This window comes from Fusarium oxysporum, chromosome 5, assembly GCF_000149955.1.
Source record: "Fusarium oxysporum f. sp. lycopersici 4287 chromosome 5, whole genome shotgun sequence".
In the NCBI taxonomy this organism is placed as follows: Eukaryota; Fungi; Ascomycota; class Sordariomycetes; order Hypocreales; family Nectriaceae; genus Fusarium; species Fusarium oxysporum.
The window spans coordinates 3,949,979-3,972,754 of record NC_030990.1 but is presented as its reverse complement, the minus strand read 5'-3'; the positions used below and the strand labels follow the sequence as shown (position 1 = coordinate 3,972,754).

General features: G+C 48.3%; 10 protein-coding genes across 15 annotated transcripts; 5 read left to right on the top strand and 5 right to left on the bottom strand.

Moving 5' to 3' along the window:
* Positions 1 to 473: 473 nt before the first annotated feature.
* On the top strand, positions 474 to 1,888 carry FOXG_02338 (uncharacterized protein; the record flags this gene model as incomplete). Of its 2 annotated transcripts, none has more annotated exons than XM_018379744.1 (2): positions 474 to 1,286; positions 1,336 to 1,888. In XM_018379744.1, the coding sequence occupies exons 1-2, from the start codon at positions 627 to 629 to the stop codon at positions 1,807 to 1,809; spliced, it is 1,134 nt and encodes a 377-aa protein (XP_018235851.1). In that variant the 5' UTR covers positions 474 to 626. The 2 variants fall into 2 exon arrangements, with proteins under 2 accessions (XP_018235851.1, XP_018235852.1); XM_018379745.1 differs by having other exon boundaries at positions 596 to 1,286; positions 1,354 to 1,809.
* Positions 1,889 to 2,228: 340 nt separating this feature from the next.
* FOXG_18296 (uncharacterized protein) lies at positions 2,229 to 2,777 on the top strand (the record flags this gene model as incomplete). The annotated part of the gene is made up of 1 exon (XM_018398360.1): positions 2,229 to 2,777. One exon carries the CDS (start codon positions 2,229 to 2,231, stop codon positions 2,775 to 2,777), a length of 549 nt encoding a protein of 182 aa, XP_018235850.1.
* Positions 2,778 to 3,471: 694 nt separating this feature from the next.
* On the top strand, positions 3,472 to 5,269 carry FOXG_02337 (uncharacterized protein). Its single transcript, XM_018379743.1, has one exon. It carries the CDS (start codon positions 3,745 to 3,747, stop codon positions 5,095 to 5,097), a length of 1,353 nt encoding a protein of 450 aa, XP_018235849.1. The 5' UTR covers positions 3,472 to 3,744; the 3' UTR covers positions 5,098 to 5,269.
* Positions 3,592 to 6,524, bottom strand: FOXG_02336 (uncharacterized protein). Its single transcript, XM_018379742.1, has 2 exons — positions 5,500 to 6,524; positions 3,592 to 5,448 (listed from the first exon to the last, which is right to left on the bottom strand). Exons 1-2 carry the CDS (start codon positions 6,376 to 6,378, stop codon positions 5,347 to 5,349), a joined length of 981 nt encoding a protein of 326 aa, XP_018235848.1. The 5' UTR covers positions 6,379 to 6,524; the 3' UTR covers positions 3,592 to 5,346.
* A 143-nt stretch (positions 6,525 to 6,667) lies between these two features.
* On the top strand, positions 6,668 to 9,997 carry FOXG_18295 (uncharacterized protein). Its single transcript, XM_018398359.1, has 2 exons — positions 6,668 to 7,536; positions 7,826 to 9,997. Exon 2 carries the CDS (start codon positions 7,989 to 7,991, stop codon positions 8,304 to 8,306), a length of 318 nt encoding a protein of 105 aa, XP_018235847.1. The 5' UTR covers positions 6,668 to 7,536; positions 7,826 to 7,988; the 3' UTR covers positions 8,307 to 9,997.
* A 329-nt stretch (positions 9,998 to 10,326) lies between these two features.
* On the top strand, positions 10,327 to 13,009 carry FOXG_18293 (uncharacterized protein). 2 transcript variants are annotated; one of them, XM_018398357.1, is made up of 2 exons: positions 10,327 to 12,495; positions 12,539 to 13,009. In XM_018398357.1, exon 1 carries the CDS (start codon positions 11,084 to 11,086, stop codon positions 11,429 to 11,431), a length of 348 nt encoding a protein of 115 aa, XP_018235845.1. In that variant the 5' UTR covers positions 10,327 to 11,083; the 3' UTR covers positions 11,432 to 12,495; positions 12,539 to 13,009. The 2 variants fall into 2 exon arrangements, with proteins under 2 accessions (XP_018235845.1, XP_018235844.1); XM_018398356.1 differs by having other exon boundaries at positions 10,327 to 13,009.
* FOXG_18294 (uncharacterized protein) lies at positions 10,817 to 10,996 on the bottom strand (the record flags this gene model as incomplete). The annotated part of the gene is made up of 1 exon (XM_018398358.1): positions 10,817 to 10,996. One exon carries the CDS (start codon positions 10,994 to 10,996, stop codon positions 10,817 to 10,819), a length of 180 nt encoding a protein of 59 aa, XP_018235846.1.
* A 489-nt stretch (positions 13,010 to 13,498) lies between the features above and the next one.
* On the bottom strand, positions 13,499 to 14,239 carry FOXG_02335 (uncharacterized protein). Its single transcript, XM_018379741.1, has 2 exons — positions 14,156 to 14,239; positions 13,499 to 14,101 (listed from the first exon to the last, which is right to left on the bottom strand). Exons 1-2 carry the CDS (start codon positions 14,226 to 14,228, stop codon positions 13,701 to 13,703), a joined length of 474 nt encoding a protein of 157 aa, XP_018235843.1. The 5' UTR covers positions 14,229 to 14,239; the 3' UTR covers positions 13,499 to 13,700.
* Positions 14,240 to 15,436: 1,197 nt separating this feature from the next.
* Positions 15,437 to 16,767, bottom strand: FOXG_18292 (uncharacterized protein). Of its 2 annotated transcripts, none has more exons than XM_018398354.1 (2): positions 16,510 to 16,767; positions 15,437 to 16,459 (listed from the first exon to the last, which is right to left on the bottom strand). In XM_018398354.1, exons 1-2 carry the CDS (start codon positions 16,726 to 16,728, stop codon positions 15,851 to 15,853), a joined length of 828 nt encoding a protein of 275 aa, XP_018235841.1. In that variant the 5' UTR covers positions 16,729 to 16,767; the 3' UTR covers positions 15,437 to 15,850. The 2 variants fall into 2 exon arrangements, with proteins under 2 accessions (XP_018235841.1, XP_018235842.1); XM_018398355.1 differs by having other exon boundaries at positions 15,437 to 16,413; positions 16,519 to 16,767.
* A 1,679-nt stretch (positions 16,768 to 18,446) lies between these two features.
* FOXG_17741 (uncharacterized protein) lies at positions 18,447 to 22,596 on the bottom strand. Of its 3 annotated transcripts, XM_018397742.1 has the most exons (3): positions 22,232 to 22,590; positions 21,877 to 21,956; positions 18,492 to 21,287 (listed from the first exon to the last, which is right to left on the bottom strand). In XM_018397742.1, the coding sequence occupies exon 3, from the start codon at positions 21,198 to 21,200 to the stop codon at positions 18,762 to 18,764; it is 2,439 nt and encodes an 812-aa protein (XP_018235840.1). In that variant the 5' UTR covers positions 21,201 to 21,287; positions 21,877 to 21,956; positions 22,232 to 22,590; the 3' UTR covers positions 18,492 to 18,761. The 3 variants fall into 3 exon arrangements, with proteins under 3 accessions (XP_018235839.1, XP_018235838.1, XP_018235840.1); XM_018397741.1 differs by having other exon boundaries at positions 18,447 to 21,287; positions 21,877 to 22,596; XM_018397740.1 differs by lacking the exon at positions 21,877 to 21,956 and having other exon boundaries at positions 18,477 to 21,287.
* Positions 22,597 to 22,776: the final 180 nt, after the last annotated feature.

Below are 22,776 nucleotides of genomic sequence, written 5' to 3'. Positions count from 1 at the left end.
TCCCCATGCAATTTAAGGTCCAAATTACGCCAACGCTCCAATGAGCTAGCTGCAATCAAGCCCCAGATATGTTGTCTCGAACTAATTCCCAACTAGCAGTGGGCATACGGTATAGATTTCACTAGTAAGATTATCTTTCAGGAGTATGCATAATCTATCCGTCTTTCAATTGTGCAAATAGGACAGATCACAGTCAGTGTCAGGTTTACTGGATGTCTAGGGTAGCCACTCAACATGATCAATTCGTTATTTCACCATGTCAAAAACAGCATCATGATCCTCCCAATCCCATATCTGTTTTTCATCTTATTTTATTTTTCCTATTCTTGTCCATGCTGCTGTGACACTTTAACAGTCAAATATCAACAAATTGACTGCTAAGTGTTCCCTTTGAACAGTGCTCATGGACGATGCTCCAATGCACCATGGACGTTATCGGATACCAATACCCCGTCTTATGTGAAGATGCAGCAGACTTGGCAACGGAATCGTGCCGACTGGTCGAGGTTGAATGACAGCTGACAGTTTGAACTAACAAGTGCGGCTGAAAGCCCAACATAGCTTGGCTTAACCGCCACAATACCCATCTTCCAGTCTCACAAACCCCTCATCAACAACACATCAAAATGGCAGAATCAAAAGCTTGGGTATTCTCAGAGCGAGGTCTACCATGGGACGTCCTCAATCTTAGAAGTCAACCTATTCTAACTTTACCACCTCCTCTCCCCCTACCAAAGGACGTGCCGAACCCAGAAGAATGGATTGTTGTCAAAGTGGCCTTTGCAGGCTTGAATCCAGGTGCCATATTTCAGATGACTCTCATTCCACCATTTATTCGAAAGCCAACTTGTGTTCCTGAGATGGACTTCTCAGGCACAGTGATCGATGTCTGGCATCATGACGATAAATCTGGATCAGCACAGTCGAAAAGATTCAATAAGGGTGACAAGGTTCTTGCTATGCTACCAGCTAGCCATACTCTGCCTACTGGAACAGGTGCCTTGGCTGAATATGTCAGGATTCCAGCTAGATATGCTGTGAAGAAACCAGAGGGCGTGAGCTTTGCCGATGGAGCTGGTTGCTTACTACCAGGCTTGACAGCACGACAACTTGTCAACGAGTCAGGTGCAAAGACAGGGGATCGTGTTTTAGTCAATGCAGCAAGCGGTGGAATCGGCTCTCTGGTGGTGCAAATGCTTCGAAAGGTTGTAGGGCCTGGTGGATATATCGTTGGCATATGCAGCGGGACGAATGTCGAGTTGGTCAAAAGCCTTGGCGCTGATGAGGTGAGTTAAGCCCTGTTTGAAACGGAATGCCAATAAACTCACCTGACAGGTTATCGACTATACTCAGCATGACCCCCTTTCCAACCACCTCACTGAAAAGTTCTCTTCAAATCCCTTCAATACCATCATCGACACCCTAGGCCACCAAGCCCTATATCTCGCCTCACCATCCTATCTCGTAGTCGATGGCAACTATTCCTCCGTCGGCATCAAACCACCTACCTTCTTTGTCCCAGACTTCCTCCGCGCTGTGCTGCAGATGAAGCTCAACGAATGGTGGCCAGTATCACCATGGCTCGGTGGTGTTGGACGAAGATGGCTGGGTACTTCCATGATGAGCCCTACGCTTGAGGACCGTCAAGCTGTGGCTGATATGTTGGGCCGTGGCGATATAAGACTGGTCAAAGATAGTATTTGGCCGTTTGAGGAGACCAAGGAAGCTTATAGGAAGCTGGGCGGACTTCATGCTAGGGGCAAGATTCTTGTGAAGGTAGATGACCAAGTTGGCGATGATGATTGTTAGATGTGATTAGTCCATAGGTTCTGATAGTAAACTCCGCTCTATGTCCCGTAATTCAATTCAAAATAACTAAGAATGTACATTGAAGTCATCTTTGAGATGTTGTTGTCTTTGTTGGTTAGTCACCTAGTAGCTGCTCTTTGGCTGCAAAAGACCACAGGTTTTCAACTGAGCAAAGAGGTATTATATACACAAGGCTATTATAGGAATAACGTGAAAATTGAATAAAAGTTTTACCAGAGGAGGAACTTGCTTACAATACTCTCAAGTATAAATCATTGCCTTGACTTCTAATCTTGATAACTCTGACTCCTGCTCATCAACACAGTATCTTTTGTACTTCACCCCTTTGAAGCGTTTATCCATCGATCTCATCCCTTGGCCTCTGAAACATAGTTAACGACTCACCGGTCTCCATCAGCATGCAATCCCCATCAATCAAACCTGTTCTCATCACCAGGAGTGACAAGTACCACTGCAGACCTCTATCTGTCAAGCTGACCGGCTCCTTCTCCAGCACAGAGTATATCTCTTCTTTGATAAAGCCTGCTACAGTCTTCACAGTCCTGCCATACAAAGGGAGTGCCATCAAGTATTCTCGATCACAGTGTCCTGCCCCCAAAGAGCTCCCGGGTCTTCTCTTAAGCTGCGAGACCCTAGAGCAATGTCAGGAATTTCACTACAACAGTTCTCGGCGAGCAGTCATGCCCGTCACGGTTTGCTTGGAGAATAGTCTTAGTGTAGAGGCAGATACCTACGTCTTTCCTGTTGAGAGCATTGAAGAAGAATACTGGGATGATTGGGAGTTACGTGCGTATGTATCATCTGAGAGACCCTATTCCATGTCTTGCCCAGCATCAGAAGAGACGGTATCGGACATGTCAATCATCGCAGATGAAGATTTCACGGAGGACGACTCGGTGAGCGCAAATCTGCCCATTGAGGACCAAAAGGTGTGTACGCCTTTGTGAACTGTCGAGTTCTTTCATCTCATACTTCACGGAGAGCCCATCTGAAATGAGTATTGAATCATGATTTCGAGGCAACTAACATGAGTCCCGGGTGATATAACGGCTGACGCCGCCCTTTTGATCTACTTTGGCATCTGTGACATGTTTAGAGATGGCCCATTGGATAACTACTTACTGGCCATAACTACTTAGTGACCAGAATAAATGATGACTGCCTCTACCTTTTAACTTCAGAGCTCACCTCCTGGTACAAGATACTAGCACCTCCTTTGGATCGACCATGATATGTAATAATCCCCCGGAGAGTATATATATAAATTCGCCTCAGACACAAATCCCACATTGTCGACAAACGGCGGTCAATATTGCCGCGGATCCTGGCCGGCTTTAGACCACGGCAATGGAGAAGTTATGGAGAACACCATAATAGTTACTCAAATCCTCGGAAGCTTGCAATCCTCATCCCGGTAATCAGATCCTTGGTCGGTGCCGCATCGGCTATCGATATCAAGGCTATGGTTACATAGACGAACTCATCGCAGGGAATAAGAGACCCACGAAGCGGGGTGACGATACGACCCAGGTTCAACTAACTGATAACTCTAAAGATTTGCTTAATTGGTACCCCAGTTAGGAAGGTAACTATATAACTTCTTGGGCGGGGGATTTGCGAGGTGGAGTCTCGGGCAACAATTCTAGGTCCTAGACTGAGGAGCAATTGAGATACTGCCAAAAGAAGTGATAACAAGAATACCGTCAATCGTGGTTCGCCTAACTGAGTAACACTGGAGATCAGAGTGGCTGTAGCATATAAGATCGGGCGATTGCCATGTACGCGATGCGACGGACAATCTGTTACACATTGTCCAGGTTCGAGGTGATACTCAGGATCATTGGAACGCAGAAATTAAACTCCAACCGGCGGTTCTAATTGAACTCAATACATATCGAAGAGCAAGACATTATAATGGTCTGTCTAGATCATGCCAGAGGCCTCGCGGCCTTCGCGTTTGGCCTCACACTCCTAGCAGCCCCAGCATCATCACTACAAACCACCCTTGAACCACGCCAAAAGAAGAATGCCACAAGTCCATACACAGACGCAGTCTCAGACTACGTCGACTCACTCGATAAAGAGCTCTGGTCAATCAACAAGAACATCCACGACAATCCTGAGCTTGGATACAAAGAGTTCAAGGCCCACAAGCTTCTCACATCGTTCATGAAGAAGCAGAAGGGATGGAACGTGACCGATACAGTTGGTGGCATCGACACTGCTTTCATGGCCGTGTTTGATGGCTCAGGTGATGGTCCTGTTGTGAGCTTCAATGCCGAGTACGATGCGCTGGAGGGACTGGGACATGCCTGTGGCCATAACTTGATTGCGACAGCATCGCTAGGTGGTGCTCTTGCAACCGCTGAGATCATGCGCAAGGAGAAGCTCGGGGGCAAGGTCATTCTCTTTGGCACGCCAGCTGAAGAATCTCTCGGTGGAAAGGTCAAGATGCTCGAAGCCGGTGTCTTCAAGGATGCCAAGATTGACATCTCTCTGATCTCCCATCCCAGCAACGGCCCCGACACACCGTACATGCTGGCTCAGTCAACAGATCGTGTCGATGTTGAGTACATAGGTCGTGAAGCCCATGCTGCAGCCGGGCCTTGGGAGGGCATCAACGCACAAGACGCACTCCTCCTTGCCAACAGCGCTCTGTCCTACATGCGCCAACAAATGCGCACGACTGACCGTGTTCATGGGATCATCCACTCAGCGGGAACTCGTATCAACGTCATTCCTGCTGATGCATCGGGAAGCTACCAGCTTCGCGCCGCGAACGAGGAGCAATTGGAGGAACTCTCAGACCGTGTGTACAACTGCTTCAAAGCCGGAGCTCTTGGCACAGGCGCTAAGATGAACTTTACAACACGACCATACGGCTATGCCAATATGAACAACAACGACGGACTCGCTGCATCATACACACGCTGGTTCGAAGAGCTTGGCGGTGACCTCCCCGATGCTGATGTCGACAAGATGCGAGAGCCCGGTGGTTCAACTGACCAAGGCAATATCAGCCAGGACTTCCCTGCTATTAGCCCAATGTTCCAGATCACCTTTGCTAATGGAACTGTTCCAAAGAGTGGCCCTCACACTGCGCCCTTCGAAGTCGCAGCGGGAAGCAAGCCTGCTTTCGAGAAGGCTCTCATGGTCGCTAAGGGTCTTGCTGGTGTTGCTGTGGATGTTTTGACGGTTGACGGACTGTTGGATGACATTAAGGATGAGTTCAAGAAGACGAAATCACCGGCTCGACGAAGGAGATAAATAGCCGGACAAAAAGTTAGAGCATGTGCCTGGATATGACGAGACTATAGTGTGACGTCACAATGGACATTGGTCGGCAGGCCTGGAGTTGTTCATCTGTCGTTGATGAAGTATAGCGATACGAAATGACATGAAACAAACCTGTAAAGAACCAGTTGATGCTACTACAGTGGGATTATGCAATTCGTTCTATCTTACATCTATATACTCCGCCTGCATCACTCATAGCTCATCACACCCTGCCTCTTTCTATATGCCAGGAAGACCAATGACCTGTCTTACAGCAGGTACAAAGCGAGGCACAATGTACACCACGTAAAAGGCCATCACCGCGGTCAAGAGTCCAGTAAACTAGGAGTCGTTAGCAATTACAAAGTGAGAGACTACACGGGCTTTGCTCACCTTCTCGAACCATGTGTGGAAGTAAATGGCCGTCATGAGTAGCATCCAAGCACTCAGTCCCATGACACCTACAGCGAACTTGCCGCCCAGTCCCAGTGCAGGTCGCTCGGAACCTTCGCCCAGAGATGTATCAGATTCGACATTAGCGCTCTTGAGAGCTCCGTCGGTCATAACAACGCATCGCTCCTCGTTTCGCTTGCCAGACCATCTCAACACAGCCCAACCAACCTCTTGCATGAGAAACGCAGTACCTAGTGTCAGGAGGAAGACGTGGCCCGATATGTCATGACCTCCCTTCCATTTTCCACCGGCAGCTTTACAGGCCACTGCCGTGACCTTGTCACCAACAGTATCCGAACCGAATTCGACCTCCCTTCTAGCGAGCTCGCAGCGGCCACCTGTCCATCGGAAACCACGGTCAATCAGAGCAGGCCCAAAGCACCACTGCGTAACGAGGAACCACATTGTTGTTACAGCAACCCATCGCAGACTCGCGCGAACACGTCGTCCTGTGTCGGTGGTGCTAGGATGGCTGAAGATAAAGACAAAGAATGCAACAGTGATCCATGCCCAGCCTCGCTTGACAAAGAGAACGTTGAAAATATTGGACTTGCGCGCGAAGTAGCTCGGAGAAACGCTAGGATCTTGGAGGTGCGACTGCGCGATAGGATCGTACGGTGCTGCGCGCGTCTGCGGCGAGAGTATAGAGAAGATAGTTCCGAAGATCAAAAGAGCTGGAAACAACACAAGTCCAGCTCTCTCTAGAGGTGTCGGCAGGAAAGGAGACGAGCGAGGCGTCGAAGTTGATCTCGAGGGAGAATCCATAACCGTATCGTTCGCTTCAGCAGCCGCCCTCGCAGCACGTCGAGTAGTAACCATTATGAACAAGGTTCTCAAAAGAGCCACAGCATTAGGAGAGGTCAATGACTGGTGTAGAGAGAGTGAGAAGGTTTGCAAGAAGTGGCGCCAGACTGGCCTTGGTCGCGTTTTTGACGATGGACAGTTGGCTTGAGGCGATGACGTCTACGTACTCGCGCTAGTAGTGGGCTACCGCCAAGGAAGCTCCAGGAAGCTCAGAGACTAACGGCGGGGGCGGAAAAAAGAAAGCTCCGGCATTTGACATACGTCCTGTAAATTATTATTTGAGGTGGGGTTAATCATGATAGCTTCAACTTTTCTTTCCACGACGAAATGCTGCGACGACAAATACGACGAACATTTTCGACGAATACGTTTGTGATCAAGTGATCATGGAATTCTCAAGAAATCGAATACGCTTTTGACGACTCATCCCGAAGAGTCACACGGACTACATTCACGCTGTCGCGACCTCTCTCATTCGCCCCCCGAATGCACGGAAACGTTCTTCGTTCACGCTTCGCTACCCGAACCTCGCCCACTGCACCCAGCGCCCTCGACAGCACGGTCGTGTCTACCCTTATATACCAAAAATCGCCCAATACCCATACCGACGAGTGGTGTAGTGGTATACGCTCCTAGATCTCCTATGATCACCTAAAATCTCTAAAATCCGCTCCTATAATCATTCTCCCACTACACCACTCTTCGGTTTTTGCCAGTTGGCTCGGATTCTTGTCGCCGGCCCGGATCTGTTTTCCCCCCTGTATTTATTTCGCCAAATTTCGCGACGTTCGAACGCAGCGACATGTACCTCTGAGGGGTCTACCTTTATATGTCAAAATCACTTTCTATACCAGTACCGAAGAGTGGTGTAGTGGTATACACTCCTAAACTCCTATAATCACCTAAAAATTCTTCTATCCGCTCCTATGGTCATTCTCCCACTACACCACTCTTCGGTTTTTGCCAATCGACTCAACTTTTTGTTCATCTGGTCTCGACATCTAACCTCTTTTTTTCTCGGATTTATCTGGTCAACTTCTGATGACGTTCGAACGCAGCGATACCTTGCCATGACGATACGTACTCTGGAGGGGTTTACCTTTATATACCAAAATCTCTAGCTATATCCTCACCGAAGAGTGGTGTAGCGGTATACGCTCCTAAACTCCTAAGGTCACCTAATATCTCTAAAATCCGCTCCTAAGACCATTCTCCCGCTACACCATTCTTCGCTTTTGCTGGTTAAATCAACTTCATTTTTGCTGAGACTATTTCTTATGCGTCCTTTTTCCCGGATTTATTTCACCAATTTTCAGCACGTTCGAACCCAGCGACACGTTCCGAGTACGTCACTTACTGAGAGTGTCCGAGGGGCTCCGGGGAGTTTACCTTTATATACCAAAATCACTTTCTATACCCCCATCGGAGAATGGTGTAGTGGTATACGCCCTAAACTCCTAAGGTCACCTAAAATCTCTAAAATCCGCTCCTAAGACCATTCTCACCCACTACACCATTCTTCTTTTTTGCCATTTGGTTAGACTTTCTTTTTGGCATCTCGATCTTTCTAGTCGACTCGTTTTCTTCTCATTTCCTTCCAGGCTTCAGGGCGTTCAAACGCAGGGATGAATATAAACAAACGAATACGACATCTCACGACATCGACGACTTTCATTTGGACAACAGACATACTTTCTAACCCGGTCCGATTTGTTGGTCGATTTTCTGGGTATTCTGGCGTTAAACGGGACTTGGGCATCTGCCGCTTGTATACCAAAATCACTCTCTTACCCTTACCGAAGAGTGGTACAGTGGTATCCGTCCTAGATCCTAAGATCATAAACCTAAAATCTCTAAAATCCGCTCCTACAATTCCTCCTTCTCCCACTGTACCACTCTTCGTTTTTGCTGGATGGCACAATTTCAGCATGGCCGCACGATGACCTTTCTTTTTGCTCCCCCCAACCAGCAATACCGCCAAGCGATGCTCAGCAACAAGCGACAGTGATATGGAGTCGGCACCATCTTATTTCTGATCAATAGAGAAGGACTCGTGGTCGACATGAGACAGGACAATGAGATCGTCATGTAAGCCCATACGACGGAAAACACCAACGGCATTACAAAGTGCAGGTCATGTTCCGAATCCATCGCCGACAGGCAGGTCCTGTTCAGGGGTGGGCCCGGGAGGCTGAGACGCTCTGCATCTTGAGGGTGGCTTACACCTTAGGCATCGGTACCGACTGGACACCCCTCACCTTATATGTCAAAACCACATCATATCCTTCACCGAAGAGTGGTGTAGTGGTATCCGTCCTAGATCCTAAGACCATAACCTAAAATCTCTAAACTCCGCTCCTACAATTCCTTCTCCCACTGCACCACTCTTCGTTTTTGCTGGATCATACAAAAAACACAGCAACCGCAACATGACCATTCCTTTTTTGCTTGTCAATAACAGAACAATAATTTTGGGTGACGAAGATATCGACTCAGGGGTACGACAGTCAGTCCATGCCAACTGCCATGGAGTAATACGAAGACCAGACATTGTTGATGATGAAAAGGTTGGGTTCTGATTCCACTTATGGCATTATGGCAGTGTACAAGAGAACCCCCAGGGAATGTGTCGGTTCTTGTCCAGTGCTTGGTCACTTCGTGGATGGGTGCCTGGAGGAGTTGGGTCAGATGAGCCTCAATCGCCACTACGGCGCTGGCAGTACGGCCCCTCGTCCCTACCCCTTATATGTCAAAAACACACACTACCCTTCACCGAAGAGTGGTCTAGCGGTATCCGTCCTAGATCCTAGAACCTTGAACCTAAAATCTCTACAAATCCGCACCTAAAAATCCCTCTCCCGCTGGGCCACTCTTCGTTTTGCTGTTCAGGAGTTCGAATGAGTACTTGATGCTATTCTTTTTACGACCCACCGATACGATAACAATCCCCGGATTGCAGCGATATCGACTTGGGCTTTCTTTTAGATGTCATCGCTCTGTTAACACAGGGGCCATGAGGCTCTGATGGGGATAGTTGATACCTAGCCCCCTATATGTCAAAATCGCGCACTACCCTTCACCGAAGAGTGTTCTATCAGTGTCCCGAACCTCTGAACCTACGAATCCTCCTCCCGCCGGGCCACTCCTCGTTTTTGTTGTTCTTTTTGCGACATAATCATGTGCGAAAGTTTGCTAGATTGTGGCAACACTTGATCGGACTTTCCTTTCATATGCCATCGATTTGTTTGACGAAGGGGCATTGAGGTTCTGATGGGGACAGTCAACACCTACCGCTTATATACCAAAAGCACAGTGTTATCCTCGACGAAGAGTGGTCTAGTGGTACCGTACCTAAAACCTATAAACTCTATACCGCACCTAAAAACAGTCTCCCACTAGGCCACTCTTCGTTTTTGCCAGTTCGTACGTTCGAGGCAAGATACGATGTCTTCATTTTTTGCTTCTCACGATTTCGCCACGGTTCTCGAATAATGACAATACCGGATTGGACTTTTTCCTCCGAGTTTGATCACTTTGTCTGGTGCTGGTTCTGCAACTTGACACTACCTATTACGTACGGCAAGGCATCCTACCCCTTATATGCCAAAATCACACACTACCCTTCACCGAAGAGTGGTCTAGTGGTATCCGTCCTAGAACCTATGAACTCTCTTCAATCCGCACCTAAAATTCTTCACCCATTAGGCCACTCTTCGTTTTTGTCAGTTCATACGTTCGAGACAACATACAGTATCTTCATTTTTGCTCTTCACAATTCGAAGATGGTCCCCATTCTACGATAATACTGACTCGGACTTTCTTTTCCCTCGGATCTCTTTGTCTGGCGTTGCCCCTGACCTGGCCAAAAGCGCAGCACTGCACCCTACCCCTTATATGCCAAAACCACTCTATTACTCGTGTCGAAGAGTGGTCTAGTGGTATCCGTCCTAGAACCTATAAACCTTCTCTCATTCCGCACCTAAAATTCTCCACCCACTAGGCTGCTCTTCGATTTTTGCCGTTCACGAGTTCGAACACTACTTCAACAAGCAACAGGCTCAACTTCTTTTTGTTCCACGACATCCCAAGTGACGACTCAAAACTGCGACGCACACAACCTGTGGATACTGGCAGCAAAACAGACCTGAAATTGTGCACCTCTCATTTTTGCCGAAAAGGGGCTCAGCTCTATGCTGCCATACCTTACCAAATGGTCGAAGAATGTTGAGATCAGGTCAGAGTGTCTTCAAGCAACGTGGGCACAGCATTCTAGTACTGCACCTGCCGTGAGTGCTCTGCCTACTGTGAGTCCCGCCCGTGCTTGTTGTGGCGTTGTGTGGAACTTATGGGGGAGGCACGCGATACAGTCTCTGCTGCCTACCCCTTTTATACCAAAAACACTCAGTTTACCCTCGGCAAGGAGTGGTGTAGTGTGAATACGCAACCTATTAACCTAAAGTCTCTCTTCCGCACCTATAACCTCTCTCACCCTGCTGCCTGCTCCTTGTTTTTTGCCGAAGTTCACGATTTCGAGTTCTCCCTTCGACACCGATTCCTCCGTCTTGACATCGACATCACCTTTTTGCCATTCGACGTCATACTCGAACGTGTTCTTCGATGACATTTCGGACATTCATCGCACGCCTTGGTTCTCATCCACTTGAACAAAAACATCCATCGCGAACCGAAATGCTGTCAACGTGGATACATCCGTCAAGCAATGGGCACACTTGTCGACATGGTGTGGATTGATGGACACATGACAAGACGGACACCAGCCACCTCCCCCTTATATGCCAAAATTACTCTGTTTACCATCAGCGAGGAGTGGTGTAGTGGGAATACGTTACCTACCAAACCTAAAGTCTTAAATCCGCACCTAAAAAACCTCTCACCCCACTGCCCACTCCTCGCTTTTTGGCAGGGCTCCCGACTTCGAATCCTCTCCTACAGGGATCCCCTTTTTGGTCCTCGATTTCGCACCCTTGGCAGACCAGTACTTGACGATGATCCTATCTACAGGCCTCGTCCTCAGCGATGGCATCCCCCTTTTACCATCACGATTTAGAACATGATCATACACCACATAAGGACACTCTTGCCAGTGATAGGGGGCGCTGCGTCGACGATCCGCCATCTGACACGACATGGCCACCTACCCCTTATATACCAAAACCACACATATGGTCTGTAACAAAGAGCGTGTGGTCTAGTGGGAATCCGCATCCTATTAACCTAAAATCTTCAAACCCTCTCCTATAAACTCTCTCAACCCACTAGGCCCCGCTCTTTGTTTTTTGCCAGAGTCGCGACTTCGAGTGTCTTCCGCGACATTCTTTTTTGCCCCTCTAGACAGCACCAGTTCTCGACTCTACCCCTTATATGTCAAAATCACATCCACATTCTTCAGTGAGGAGTGGTGTAGTGGTATCCGTCCTATAACCTATGAACCTAAAAACTCTTGAGTCCGCTCCTACAATTCCCTCTTCTCCCACGACCACCACTCCTCGCTTTTTGCTTGAGTTGAACAGTACCCACTGTTCTTTTCCTTTTTGCCAGTCCTTCTACTTGTTGGCCAGTCGAGTCTATGGTCTTCAAAGAAGGTCACCGCAAGTGTACTGCGAGAAAGGGTCTACACCTGCTTGGCCTCGTTTGGACAAAGTCGAGACTCAGGTGTGACTTGGGAACGCTTCAAGAAGGACAGTTCAAGCTTTGGCTCTTTACGTGGAAGCCTTCAAGACAGATTCAGCATGAGGCCAAGCCAGAAAAGGCGGCAAAAGGGGAGGACCACAGGTGAGTTAGGCAGAGGCATACTTTGCCCCGCCTAGAATGACAGCCTATCAGCACCAGGGTCTTGTGTCCGAGACCTGACCACATACCCTTATATGCAAAAAACACTCTCTGTACCCCCAGTGAAGAGTGGTATAGTGGTATCCTCCGAGCCTACGAATCGTCCCTCCGGCCTTCCCTCCGACCCTGTACCACTCTTGCCGCTATATCTAATATCTTTAGGTTATCCGGCTGACCCGTGAACTTTCCCTCCTTCGAGCTGCCCAGAACGCTTCCGTTTTACTCCTTGCCCCTTTTCTCTCTGCTGCCATCATTTCTTATATGGCATTTCTTTTTGCTATGGTTTGTTTCCAACTCCGAGCTCGTCTTCTAAGCTAACAATCAGGTTCTATATAATGATGAAGTGAACTCAGGGGTATTGTTTGGTCGTCCTGTTGACAAGACCCGGTAAGTTGCGTGATGTGGTTTAAGTGGCAGGCTCGCTCACTTGAACGCAACTACCTCGCAGGTCAGCCGGGGTAGAGTGTTAAATATTAGAATTAGTATACCTCTTTCGACAAGGAGTGGTGTAGCGGCATACGTCCTAGAACCTATGAATTCTAAAATCCGCTCCTAAAAACTCTCTCTCCCGCTACCCACTCCTTGTCTTTTTGCCTGTGTTCGAAACCCACCTCTTTTTTTCATCCCTGATACTGTAATTCTGAGTCTTGAACAGTTCAAGGCTCGTAGTTCATCGAGAAAGGAATTCTCTTGGTCTGAGTCAGGGTTTAGCTCGCTGTCCCATCTGAACAGACACTTGCCCATAGATGATATATGGAGTTTATTCAAGACCACCTCAATACACCATTTCATTCCCCATGATCTTCTACGCTTATGCGGTGTAAGCTGTGACGTTGTTGTCGTCAGGTGGTGATGTTGGCGATCGTGTGCTTGTCCGCCTGGAGACAGCCAACCCCCTAGGCTATGACCAGACGGCCCATATCAGTCAACCATCAGTTCAACACGGGCCTTCTCTTCATCATTGAGGAAAGCGAAGCCGCGTAAACAAGTTTCTCAAAACAAACTATAACGAGGCCTCTTGAGTTGTCCACCCAATGACATTTGTCGCCACTTGTGCTGCGCCTCGGCTGCTGCCTGCACGCCCAGGCAGCAACAATCCCTTTCGACCAGACAACCAGCATCATCAGCCTGCAAGCTTCGTTATATATCAAATTAAATCAATCACACTCAACGAAGTAGCTAAAAAGAAACACAAGCTGAACCACTTGGTGTAGCGGGAGTCCGGAATCCCGGATCCACCCTTCGTTTCCTACAGTGTTTATGACTCTATGTTCGAGTCCTGTGATGGCCATCACATTCTAGTTTTTTGTCTTTCTTTTAGCTCTTCCTCTTTTCATCACTTACAGTATACTCTGTTTTTCTTTTCTAGGTTCTATCACGATGTACAACACTCTCAATTGGTAGCGTCAGTCAAGCTGCGGTTGAGTCCAGCGTTAACTCGAGAACAATCACCCTGACAGCACGACTCTGTTATTTTCGTCAAGTATTTAACCAACTGGAGGGAGTTTGATCCCACTGACATCCTCTCTATCAACCCCAAAGATGATCTCAAGAACCTCAGGGTGTCCATCACCGCTGTTCATATGCTCCTCGTAGAATGACACAGCCTTGTCGAAGTCCTCCCGGTCATGCTGCTTATATCCGATTGCGTCTTGCTTGATACTCTCAGCCACGGTCATATCCTCGCCTTCAACCTTTCCATCCTCCACATCGCCCAGCATATGATAGCGAGCCCATATCACGTCTCCAAACCTTCCTTCATGAATGGCATTAATATATAAACGCCCCCAAGGCTCCTCAACTTGTATCCCATCTTGCTCGAGAACCTGCTTCATAGGAATATCCAGGAAAAGATATTCCGGGGTTTCGGTATCGTTATGGCTCATATCTATCGGTGGTTATCATCCTGAGCCCCAAGGATATAATGAATGGCTTGCCATACCTTTGAATAATGATTTGGGGGTGCAGTATTCCTGGGAATTGTGCAAGAGATGTATGATGTGATGAAAGTTCATGCAGATCTCCCAGTACTTTGGCCTGTAGTGGACTGATACCGAGGTGTTGAGGGGCTGAAGGATGTGTGAGCCAACCGGAACAAGCGGCTGAATACAGCACCTGTTGGTCGTGAACAACTAGATCAACAAAAGTGATGCAACGATAATGTTTCGATTTAAGCACCTCAAATGCACAAAGGTCTTGAATTGGCTGGACTTGGGTTTTGAGAGTGCATTATGCCGTGATAGAGCCTACATACCTTACTTCTTCTGTCGAGCCCCTGCCCATGTGTCCCCAACAGTAAGTTCAGAGTCGTAGCCTTACGGACAGTGATCATAAGCTTATATACTACAATCTCAGACACTCCTCCCGGCGAAGTAGCTGAAATACATACAAAGCAAAAGTATAACGCAGCGGGGAGCAAACGCCTCGCTGCCTTCGCTTTTTGCTGTTCGTCACATCGCATGTTCGAACTCCTGAGCTCCTATTATAACATGTCCTTACTCATTCTTCTTTTTTTGGTGTATCTAATATAAATATGAGAGTTCCCCAATCGTAACTAACATACTAATGTTATACATTCTCTTGTTTCTTCGCGTACCCCCAGGCCACAGCCCCGGAGCCACGAGCAGTAGGTTCACGCACATAACTCTAAGAGCGACCTACATACCCTTATATACCAAAACAAAAGATTTGGCCACCAGCGAAGTAGTTGCACACACCAAATATTGGATATACCCAATTACTAACATGGTCGAGCGGGGAGTCCGGAATCCCAGAACGCTCCCTTCGCTTTTTTTGTCATTAGTATCACAGGTTCGAGTCCAAGCTGCAAGACATGCGCCCCTTTGCTTTTTACCATCTCATCTTCTACTCTAGTTGAAGGACCCTTTTATCTCCTTGCGAACCGTCTTATCACACTTTTTAATCTAGAATACCTTGCAAAACTCTCGGTGCCACTTCTTCGACAGACGCTCACTCTACTCTCCGATGTCCCTTCCATTTTTTCTGAATAGGGAAATTATATCCAAATAGTCTAATCGCTTTCTTTCCTTTCATCTATGTACGGGAGCTTCCTTCGACCTGGCAAGTCAAGGCAATGATTGGCACTTGTGATTATTGAGTTGTTCCGAAATGAGGCGTGATAAGTTCGAGGGCCCCTTCTTTTAACAATGGCTGAGTGACGATTTTAGATATCGCAGCATATATGCTTACATCAAAACGACTGGTTTGAGAGAGCAATGTCCACGAACATTCTTTTCTGAATGCAAGGATATTTATAAAGTCTTACAAAGTTACCTAAGCTATACTAAATTTACCTCAGTGCTTTGTCTTTTAGGATCAAGGCCGTGAGCTCCCCAGGTCCGCTTCCAGCGAAAATTACACACTGGCCTGGATGGTGGTGAGGGTGGTGGTGATTGGTTGAGACATTGTGAAGGACGTGGGCGATTGGTGATGGTTTTGATGGGCTTAAACACACAAGAGATAAAGTTCGAGTACCGATTACGCTTGTGCAAGGTCAAAGTCGAGACCGAATGGACTTCTTAGCAATACCGGTCTGTCCATAAAACGTCGCGTAAGGCCTACTGCGGTGAGTCTGTATAACTGGTAAGTGCAGCCATGTTTCCCGTCTTCCTTGCTTCTAGTAATCATCTGAGAGAACAGTCCACGAATCTGGAGTATCGATAATATGATACTGGGTAGTAAACACATGGCTCGGCTTGGTCCAATCCATTCTATCCCTCTTTGTTCGTACGTAGGACTGCCACATAGCTCTTCTGCTTCTTCGATTGCATGCAAAAGGCGACCAGTTGGGATACTTCCCGCCTTTGTATTCATCACTCCTCCTAGTTGCTTCATTAGCCCATTCGACGTCGTTTGTACCGTCTAGTTCAAGGTTCTTTTCTCCCCATTCCTCCGGCAAGTCAGTACCGTCAATCACATCGCAGAGCTGTAGTTCATCTCCAGAGTCTAGACAGCTTTGTATAAAGACGTCTAGTCTGGGATAAGGTAGTCCTCGAAGGCTGCGAGTGAAGTTGGGGGGTTCACAGACAATGTGGACATCCCTGTCGGGAACAATGACAAAGCAAAAGTCGGTTTCATTATGTTTGAACCGGTGCCAAGTATGCAATAGAGATGAGCTTGGTGTGTCCCAGGGTTCCGCGAGGTGGTAACTGGCACAATGAGGTTCTGACTGTAACAATGCTACCGCTTTATCAACGAGATGTGTCGGGACACAGATTTCCCAGTGCTATTGGGCGTCAACGAAATCATCCATATTTGAGTGACCGAAAAACATACGTGACGCACTCTGGCTGCTCCGTAAAATATGAGAGCACATGTACTGACTATACAGCATGGGATATCGGCTGCTTCAAGGATTCGGGTCACAGTGAGAGCATCATCAGTGCCCCGGCCATTATTAGAAGCCCGCTTTTCCTCATGTAGCTCTGGAAACTTGGGCGTGAAAGAAGGTTGAGGTGGTGCAGGCCCTATTGTCTTTTTCCTTGTCCATGACATTTTGCTGAAGCAATACGATGAGTATGTGAAGATGAGAGCTGTCGGGGAGTCATGTGGCACCAACCGCGGGAGATCTAGCCGAATGAATACTGTACAGCAGGCGGTCAAATTAGGCATAACCTTATGCCACAACAACCGTTCACTATTAACGTGACTGTTCAGTGTTCACGTAAGATCATGAAGTAAATAAGACTTTACATTGTATTTTAATCTGCTCGTCAACTTGCATTCTGAAGTACTCATTGAGTTATAGATATCTACATAGCCATTATATAGCTTAGCAAATCAAGTCGTTCGTCCCAATACAAACCTCGGAAGGAAATCTTACTCGCCTTGACTAGTACCCAGGTATCTGAGGAGTTGAGATTAATTACTGAAAGACACAGCTACGCTGAATAACAGAGACGTCGCTCTCCCTATTAGTGTCAGACAAGTCAACACGGTCCTGACTGCAGGGGTCCTCACAGATGCATCTCGGCGAGGTGACTCAACGCCGGCTCCAGTACCCCACACCCGCTAACAACCCCTGCAGCACATCACCACAACTCTCCACCCAACAACAACAGCGACAAAGAACAGTCGCTTATATGCAAAGGCAAACAAACAGCTACCAGCGAAGTAGCGAGAAATACGTGCTCAATAGCTCAACTGAACCAACCTTGCTTGACCATCTCCGGATGTTAAGCCTTCGCTTTTTGCCAAGCTAGAGTCCTGCAGTTCGAGGCGCAATATGACCATGGATGGCCATACTGACCACTTCTTTTGGACTTTTCTGGACCTGAGAGACATACTTTTAAACATGACATATTAAATATATAGATACCTTTTTGATGTTGTTGTAATAACATCCCCTCAGTCAGGCAAGCTTCCCGTTGACTTGCAAAAGCTCCAGCTTGGAAAGATGTGCTGCGAGACACCCTAGTTCAGCCAACACCACAGCCTTATAGACCAGACCAACATGCAGTACTCCCAGCGAAGTAGCTACATCTTTAACTCAACTGTACTCCGGTTGCATCTCCAAAGAAACCTCTCCCTCGGGAGACTTCGCTTTTTGGTCATGAGTTCGAATGTTAGCTACCCTTGAGCCTCTATTTTTTTGCAACCATGCTGCATCTTTCCCCTCTCGATTTTACAATGTTCTCAATTTTAAGCGAGGCATAGATAAAAGAAACTAATAATTTACTTATTCTCTTTAACCATACAGAGTCTTGTTCTCTGTGCCTGAATCTGCTGGGCTAAGCATACTAACCTTGCTTGTCGTTCAGCCATGGATCGACATAACCCCTGCACCAACACCAGGCAACATCAACGCCACGGTGCCACGCTAACCTTCCTCCAAGACATGGAATCAGCCTTGATAATTCATTCTATTGCTCTCTCTTTCAGCGAAGTAGCTAAAAACAGCTGAACTTTGGCGGAGTGGTGTAACTCTTCCTTTCATCACTCCGCCTCTCATCTCCTTCGGGACTCGGCTTCGCTTTTGCTGATTTGATGGTTCGATTTCCACCAGCATCTTTTTGCCTTTTCGTAGTTCTTCTCATACAGAGACAAAACATACTCTGTATACAAGATTGACTTTCGTTTTATTCAAGCTCTTTCTAGTCTACTCTTGTTTCATGTGGTTGTTTGTTCTTTTGTTCTTGGGCTCTGTCCACCAACCGCCTTGTGACCACAACCTCCCGCGGTCAAACATCACATCTGGCTCCCTTACGTCATAACATCACAGCACAGCATATCACACTCACAAAAATGTCACATTTGGGGGTCACATTTCTTGTCTCAACTTGATTCATTCAGCTACCCTGTCTACTCAAAGGTAAGGTGCAGTTATCAAAAGCGTTTTTCATCGCTTACTATCCGAAACTCCAGTTCCATCCTGGAACAAAAAGACCCTATGGAAAAAAGAAGAAAGAGAAAGAAAATCAGACGCACGTTCAAAGCACATAATCAGCAATGAGCACGTGTCGCTCGGGTATTCGCGCTGGCTATGCGTAAGGAGGCACACCATAAGGTGGCGCGTTGACTTCATCTTCCTAAGATGAGAAGAGCGCGATGGCGGCGCAGAAGTTGTTGCGGTTGTCCTTGTCGAGGACCGCCGACTTGCCATCAACATTGACCATGTTAACAGAGGCCTTGGTGCTGATGCCGTAAAGGTGCACCTGGGAGCTCTCAATGTCGATCATGTTGTCCTGGCAGTTGTTCTGGCCGACACAGACCTGGTCGTAGTTGTCGAAGAAGCTGTAGAGACCTCCTCCATAGATGAAGACATCCTTGGAGTTGACAGCGCGGAGACCCCAGGTACGGGCACATCGCTCAGAGGTACCGGTGCAGGTGGCCTTGAAGTCAGGGTCGAAATACTTCTTGTTCACGGTGAAGGGGACGGTCGCGTCAGGGTTGCCCTGCATGTAAGCAGTCTCGGTCTGGATGAGCGACATGTAGACATTAGAGGCATTCTCAAGGTGATAGTTGTAGAGAACGCTGTGCTCGGAAGCGGTACCCCACAGCCAAGCACCCTTGGTGCTCTCAATCAGAACTCCACGGCCGTTGTAGAGGTTGATCTGAGAGTGGTCGCTAAGGTCGAGCTCGTGGTCGGCAACCCAGAACCAGGTGTTCTCGAGGTAGCAGCTAGACTGCTTGGTCATGTGGAAGAGCATGAAGGCGCCGAGGCATTCGGGTTTGGGTTCGGTCTTGACGTCGGGAGTCTTCTTGCAGGTGTCAGACTGGAGTTGAGTACCGGCAGAGCCACCGACGCGGAAGTGGACATCAAAGAGACCAGCGGAGCCGGGAGTAGAACCAGCGACGTTGAACTCCATCAAGATGGCACCGGGCTGGGGTCCGAGAGTCTCAAACATGAGGTCCTGGATTTCGACGTTGCCGACATCACCAGCTTGACCGACTTGCCAGACGGGCTTGGGGTTGGCTTGATCCTTGAAGTTTTTGTTACCACCAGCCATGATGAGAGGCCAGACCTCGCCAACAATCTTGATGTTCTTGGGAACCTTAACAGTATCGGTAATGACATAAGCGCCGTGGTCGAAGTAAACGATCTGACCATCTTGGACACTGTTGAAGACAGCCTGAATGGCGGCAGTATCATCAGTCTTGCCATCACCCTTGGCACCCTTTGACTTGACGGAGATGAAGTTGGCAGCGGGGACACTGTTGTACTGAGGCTTGCTCTTGGTGACGACGTTACCCTTGGTATCGAGAAGAGCCTTGGGCTTGGTGACAGGAGTCTGAGTGGCCTGGATAGCTTTACCACTGCCGCCGGTGTAGGCACGACCTTGGACCCAAGATGCAATCTTGGCGTTGCCGGGGAGGATAGTAGCACTAGATCCACCACCCTTGACGGCGACAGGGACAGCAGAGGACATGTCGACGTTGTCGATGATAAGAGTGCCGTTGGTATCGGGCTGGGCGGGATTGTAGTTGGTCAGGACACCGACTGCAGTGTTGGCAATCTTGCTGTCAGTAAGGAGAATAGAGCCGACGTTCTGAACGTTGCCGCCAGCAGTCATGTCAATGCCGACCTTGGCGCCAGAGATGTCGAGGCCATTGAGAGTCCACAACCAGTTCCAGTTCATGTAGACGGCAGTGTTGCAGTTGCGGAAAGTCATGTTTCGGCTGGTGAACTGTTGACTACCAAAGAAACCGCCGTATCGACCACCAATGAAAGTGAGGTCGGTCATGAAGCCACCGGAGCCGTTGTCGATGAAGATACCTTGCTGTTTGTTGTCGTCGCTAGGGTCCTCAATCATCTGGAAGACGATGTTCTGAAGAGAGGTAGCTTGGGCGACTTGCCAGTGGATACCAGTACCGGAGCTCTTGGGCATACCGGTGAGATCAATCTTGAAGTTGCGGACCTGTCGGAAGAAGTTGTTCTGGTTGGTGTGCCAGTTGGAGCCGTCCGAGTTGTAGGGATCGACGTCAATGACAGCCATGCCCTCAAAGTTGGCAGTTGGCTTGAGAACAGGAAGGTTGTTGACATCACCGATCATGTGGGTGTAGTAGTAGGGGAGAATAGGCTTGGAGACAACATAGGTACCAGTAGGGAAGTAGACGAGAGCGGGAGTGACAGTAGAAGAGTCACAGCCCTTACCACAACGGTTGCCATCAGAGAAGGCGGCGTTGATGGCCTCAGTGTCGTCAGAGCTACCATCACCCTTGGCACCGTAGTCCTTCACGTTGCGGAAGATCTTGTAGTCGGCAGAGCCATAGGCAACGACACCCTGGCGCTTGATGTCGGACAACCACCAAGAACCGGCAGCAGCGGCAGCCGAGTAAGCAGGAGGCTCGGGAGTGGCAGGCTCAGATGAGGGGGGTGCAGGATAGGCCGGAGCGGCAGTAGACACAGAGGCCACGGGAGCAGCGACCTCAACCTCAACCTCAATGGCCTGAGGAGCAGCCGAAGCTGGGAGGGTGAAGAGGCGCATGGCCAAGAGGGAGGCCGTGACGATAGTCGAAAGCCCCATGATGACGATGAATAGCCAGCTAAGTCGTTGTTTCTGGGGTGTAGAGGTGTAGTATCGCTCTAGAGAGTGTGTTGATGTTGCGGATGGCTATGAAGGATGCAGTCAGTATGCCTGTATTTTTATATTTGTTCTGAGAAAATTGGAGAAAATCATGCGCAAAAGTAACTTTGGGGAAAGCAGTGTAATGTGCGAGAAAAGAAGAGATCTCAGTATTAAGCTCTAGAAAGCTATCAACTAGGTTTGGGGTTGGGTTTTGTGTTAGATCGAGGTGAACAAAGGAAGGGAACAATGATCTGCACAATGGTGAAGAAAGGATGAAAAGAGAGGTTGGACGAAGGAACAGACGAGACTAAATAAGGCAGAAAATAACAATGGCACTGGCACTGGCAGAACGAAAGTGAGGTGCAGTATCTGAATCGAATTGGCAGCCTGACACTGTCGACAGCCGTCCAAGTCCAAGTGAGGCAGGTGATGATATATCTCGGCAGCTTTCGACAGTGGCACCGAAAGGGTGTACAGCAGAGCAGGATCTATAGGCGCTGAGACCACTAGGAATCAATTGTTTACATGATCCGGCCGGCAATGCTCGAAAGGGGCACTTGAGATGAGGGTTCGCAGGTGTTGTTGGTCCCCTGTTCCGCTTGCATATTGAGGCTTGTTCACAGATGAAACTTACCAAGTAGATAGGTCAAAGAAAATAAGACCAAAAATCTTAAGCCAAGAAACAAAGCTATTCGAGGGAGAGACGGGCGCTGACTTGTTCTTTAAAAGCAGGCAAAATAAAAGAGAGGGTGGTGATCAAGATGACGCTGTTCCAGACAAGCAGGAATATGAATAAAAAAGAGAGGCAAGGAGAGACACACGCGATCGCGTGTTCACACGATAAAGACTGACTGTCGTGGTGGAGGGTGTGGTGTGGTAGCTTTCGACTGACTTGAAATGGAACGAAGAAAGGGAAGAGTAGACAGGGTAAGGATAGATATACACGGTTGGGATGATTATATGTGACATGAACTATTGACTCGACTTACCTTATTATTGCCCTGACCAGGAACAGGGATCTCATCGTGGTAACTTTCCTCGGACGCCATCCGCCGTCTTTGCCTCCGAGGACCTGCCATTGGAGTGGAGTTGTCCATTGACTGTCTGTTCACTCTTCCAAGGGGCCGAAGCTAGACAAGGGCGGGCAGAAAAAAAGACCAGATTAGAGGGATCGTCATTGGCTATAGTAGCATCACGGACCGTTTCAAACAAGGCCAACCAGGCCAGAACAAAACATGAAACGATAAAGATTTTGATACAAAAGTCAAGGATGGGTTGACGAGTATAGGATGATGAAAGTCGAGGCGATGATGCAGAGAAGAGAAAGGACGGGAAAGGGGAACAAGCTCATCCAGTTACCGAAGAGAACACCCTTGATCTCTCGACAAAAAGGGAAAGTACCCTCTATCTCGACGAAATCGGTCTAGCGCCCTGTTTCACTGGACGACCCCGGACAAGCCAGCGGGTGGCTCACGCTACGTCTCCCGGATCAAAAGAGCCGGGGCATGATCTAAACAGCGGCAATTCTCTTGTC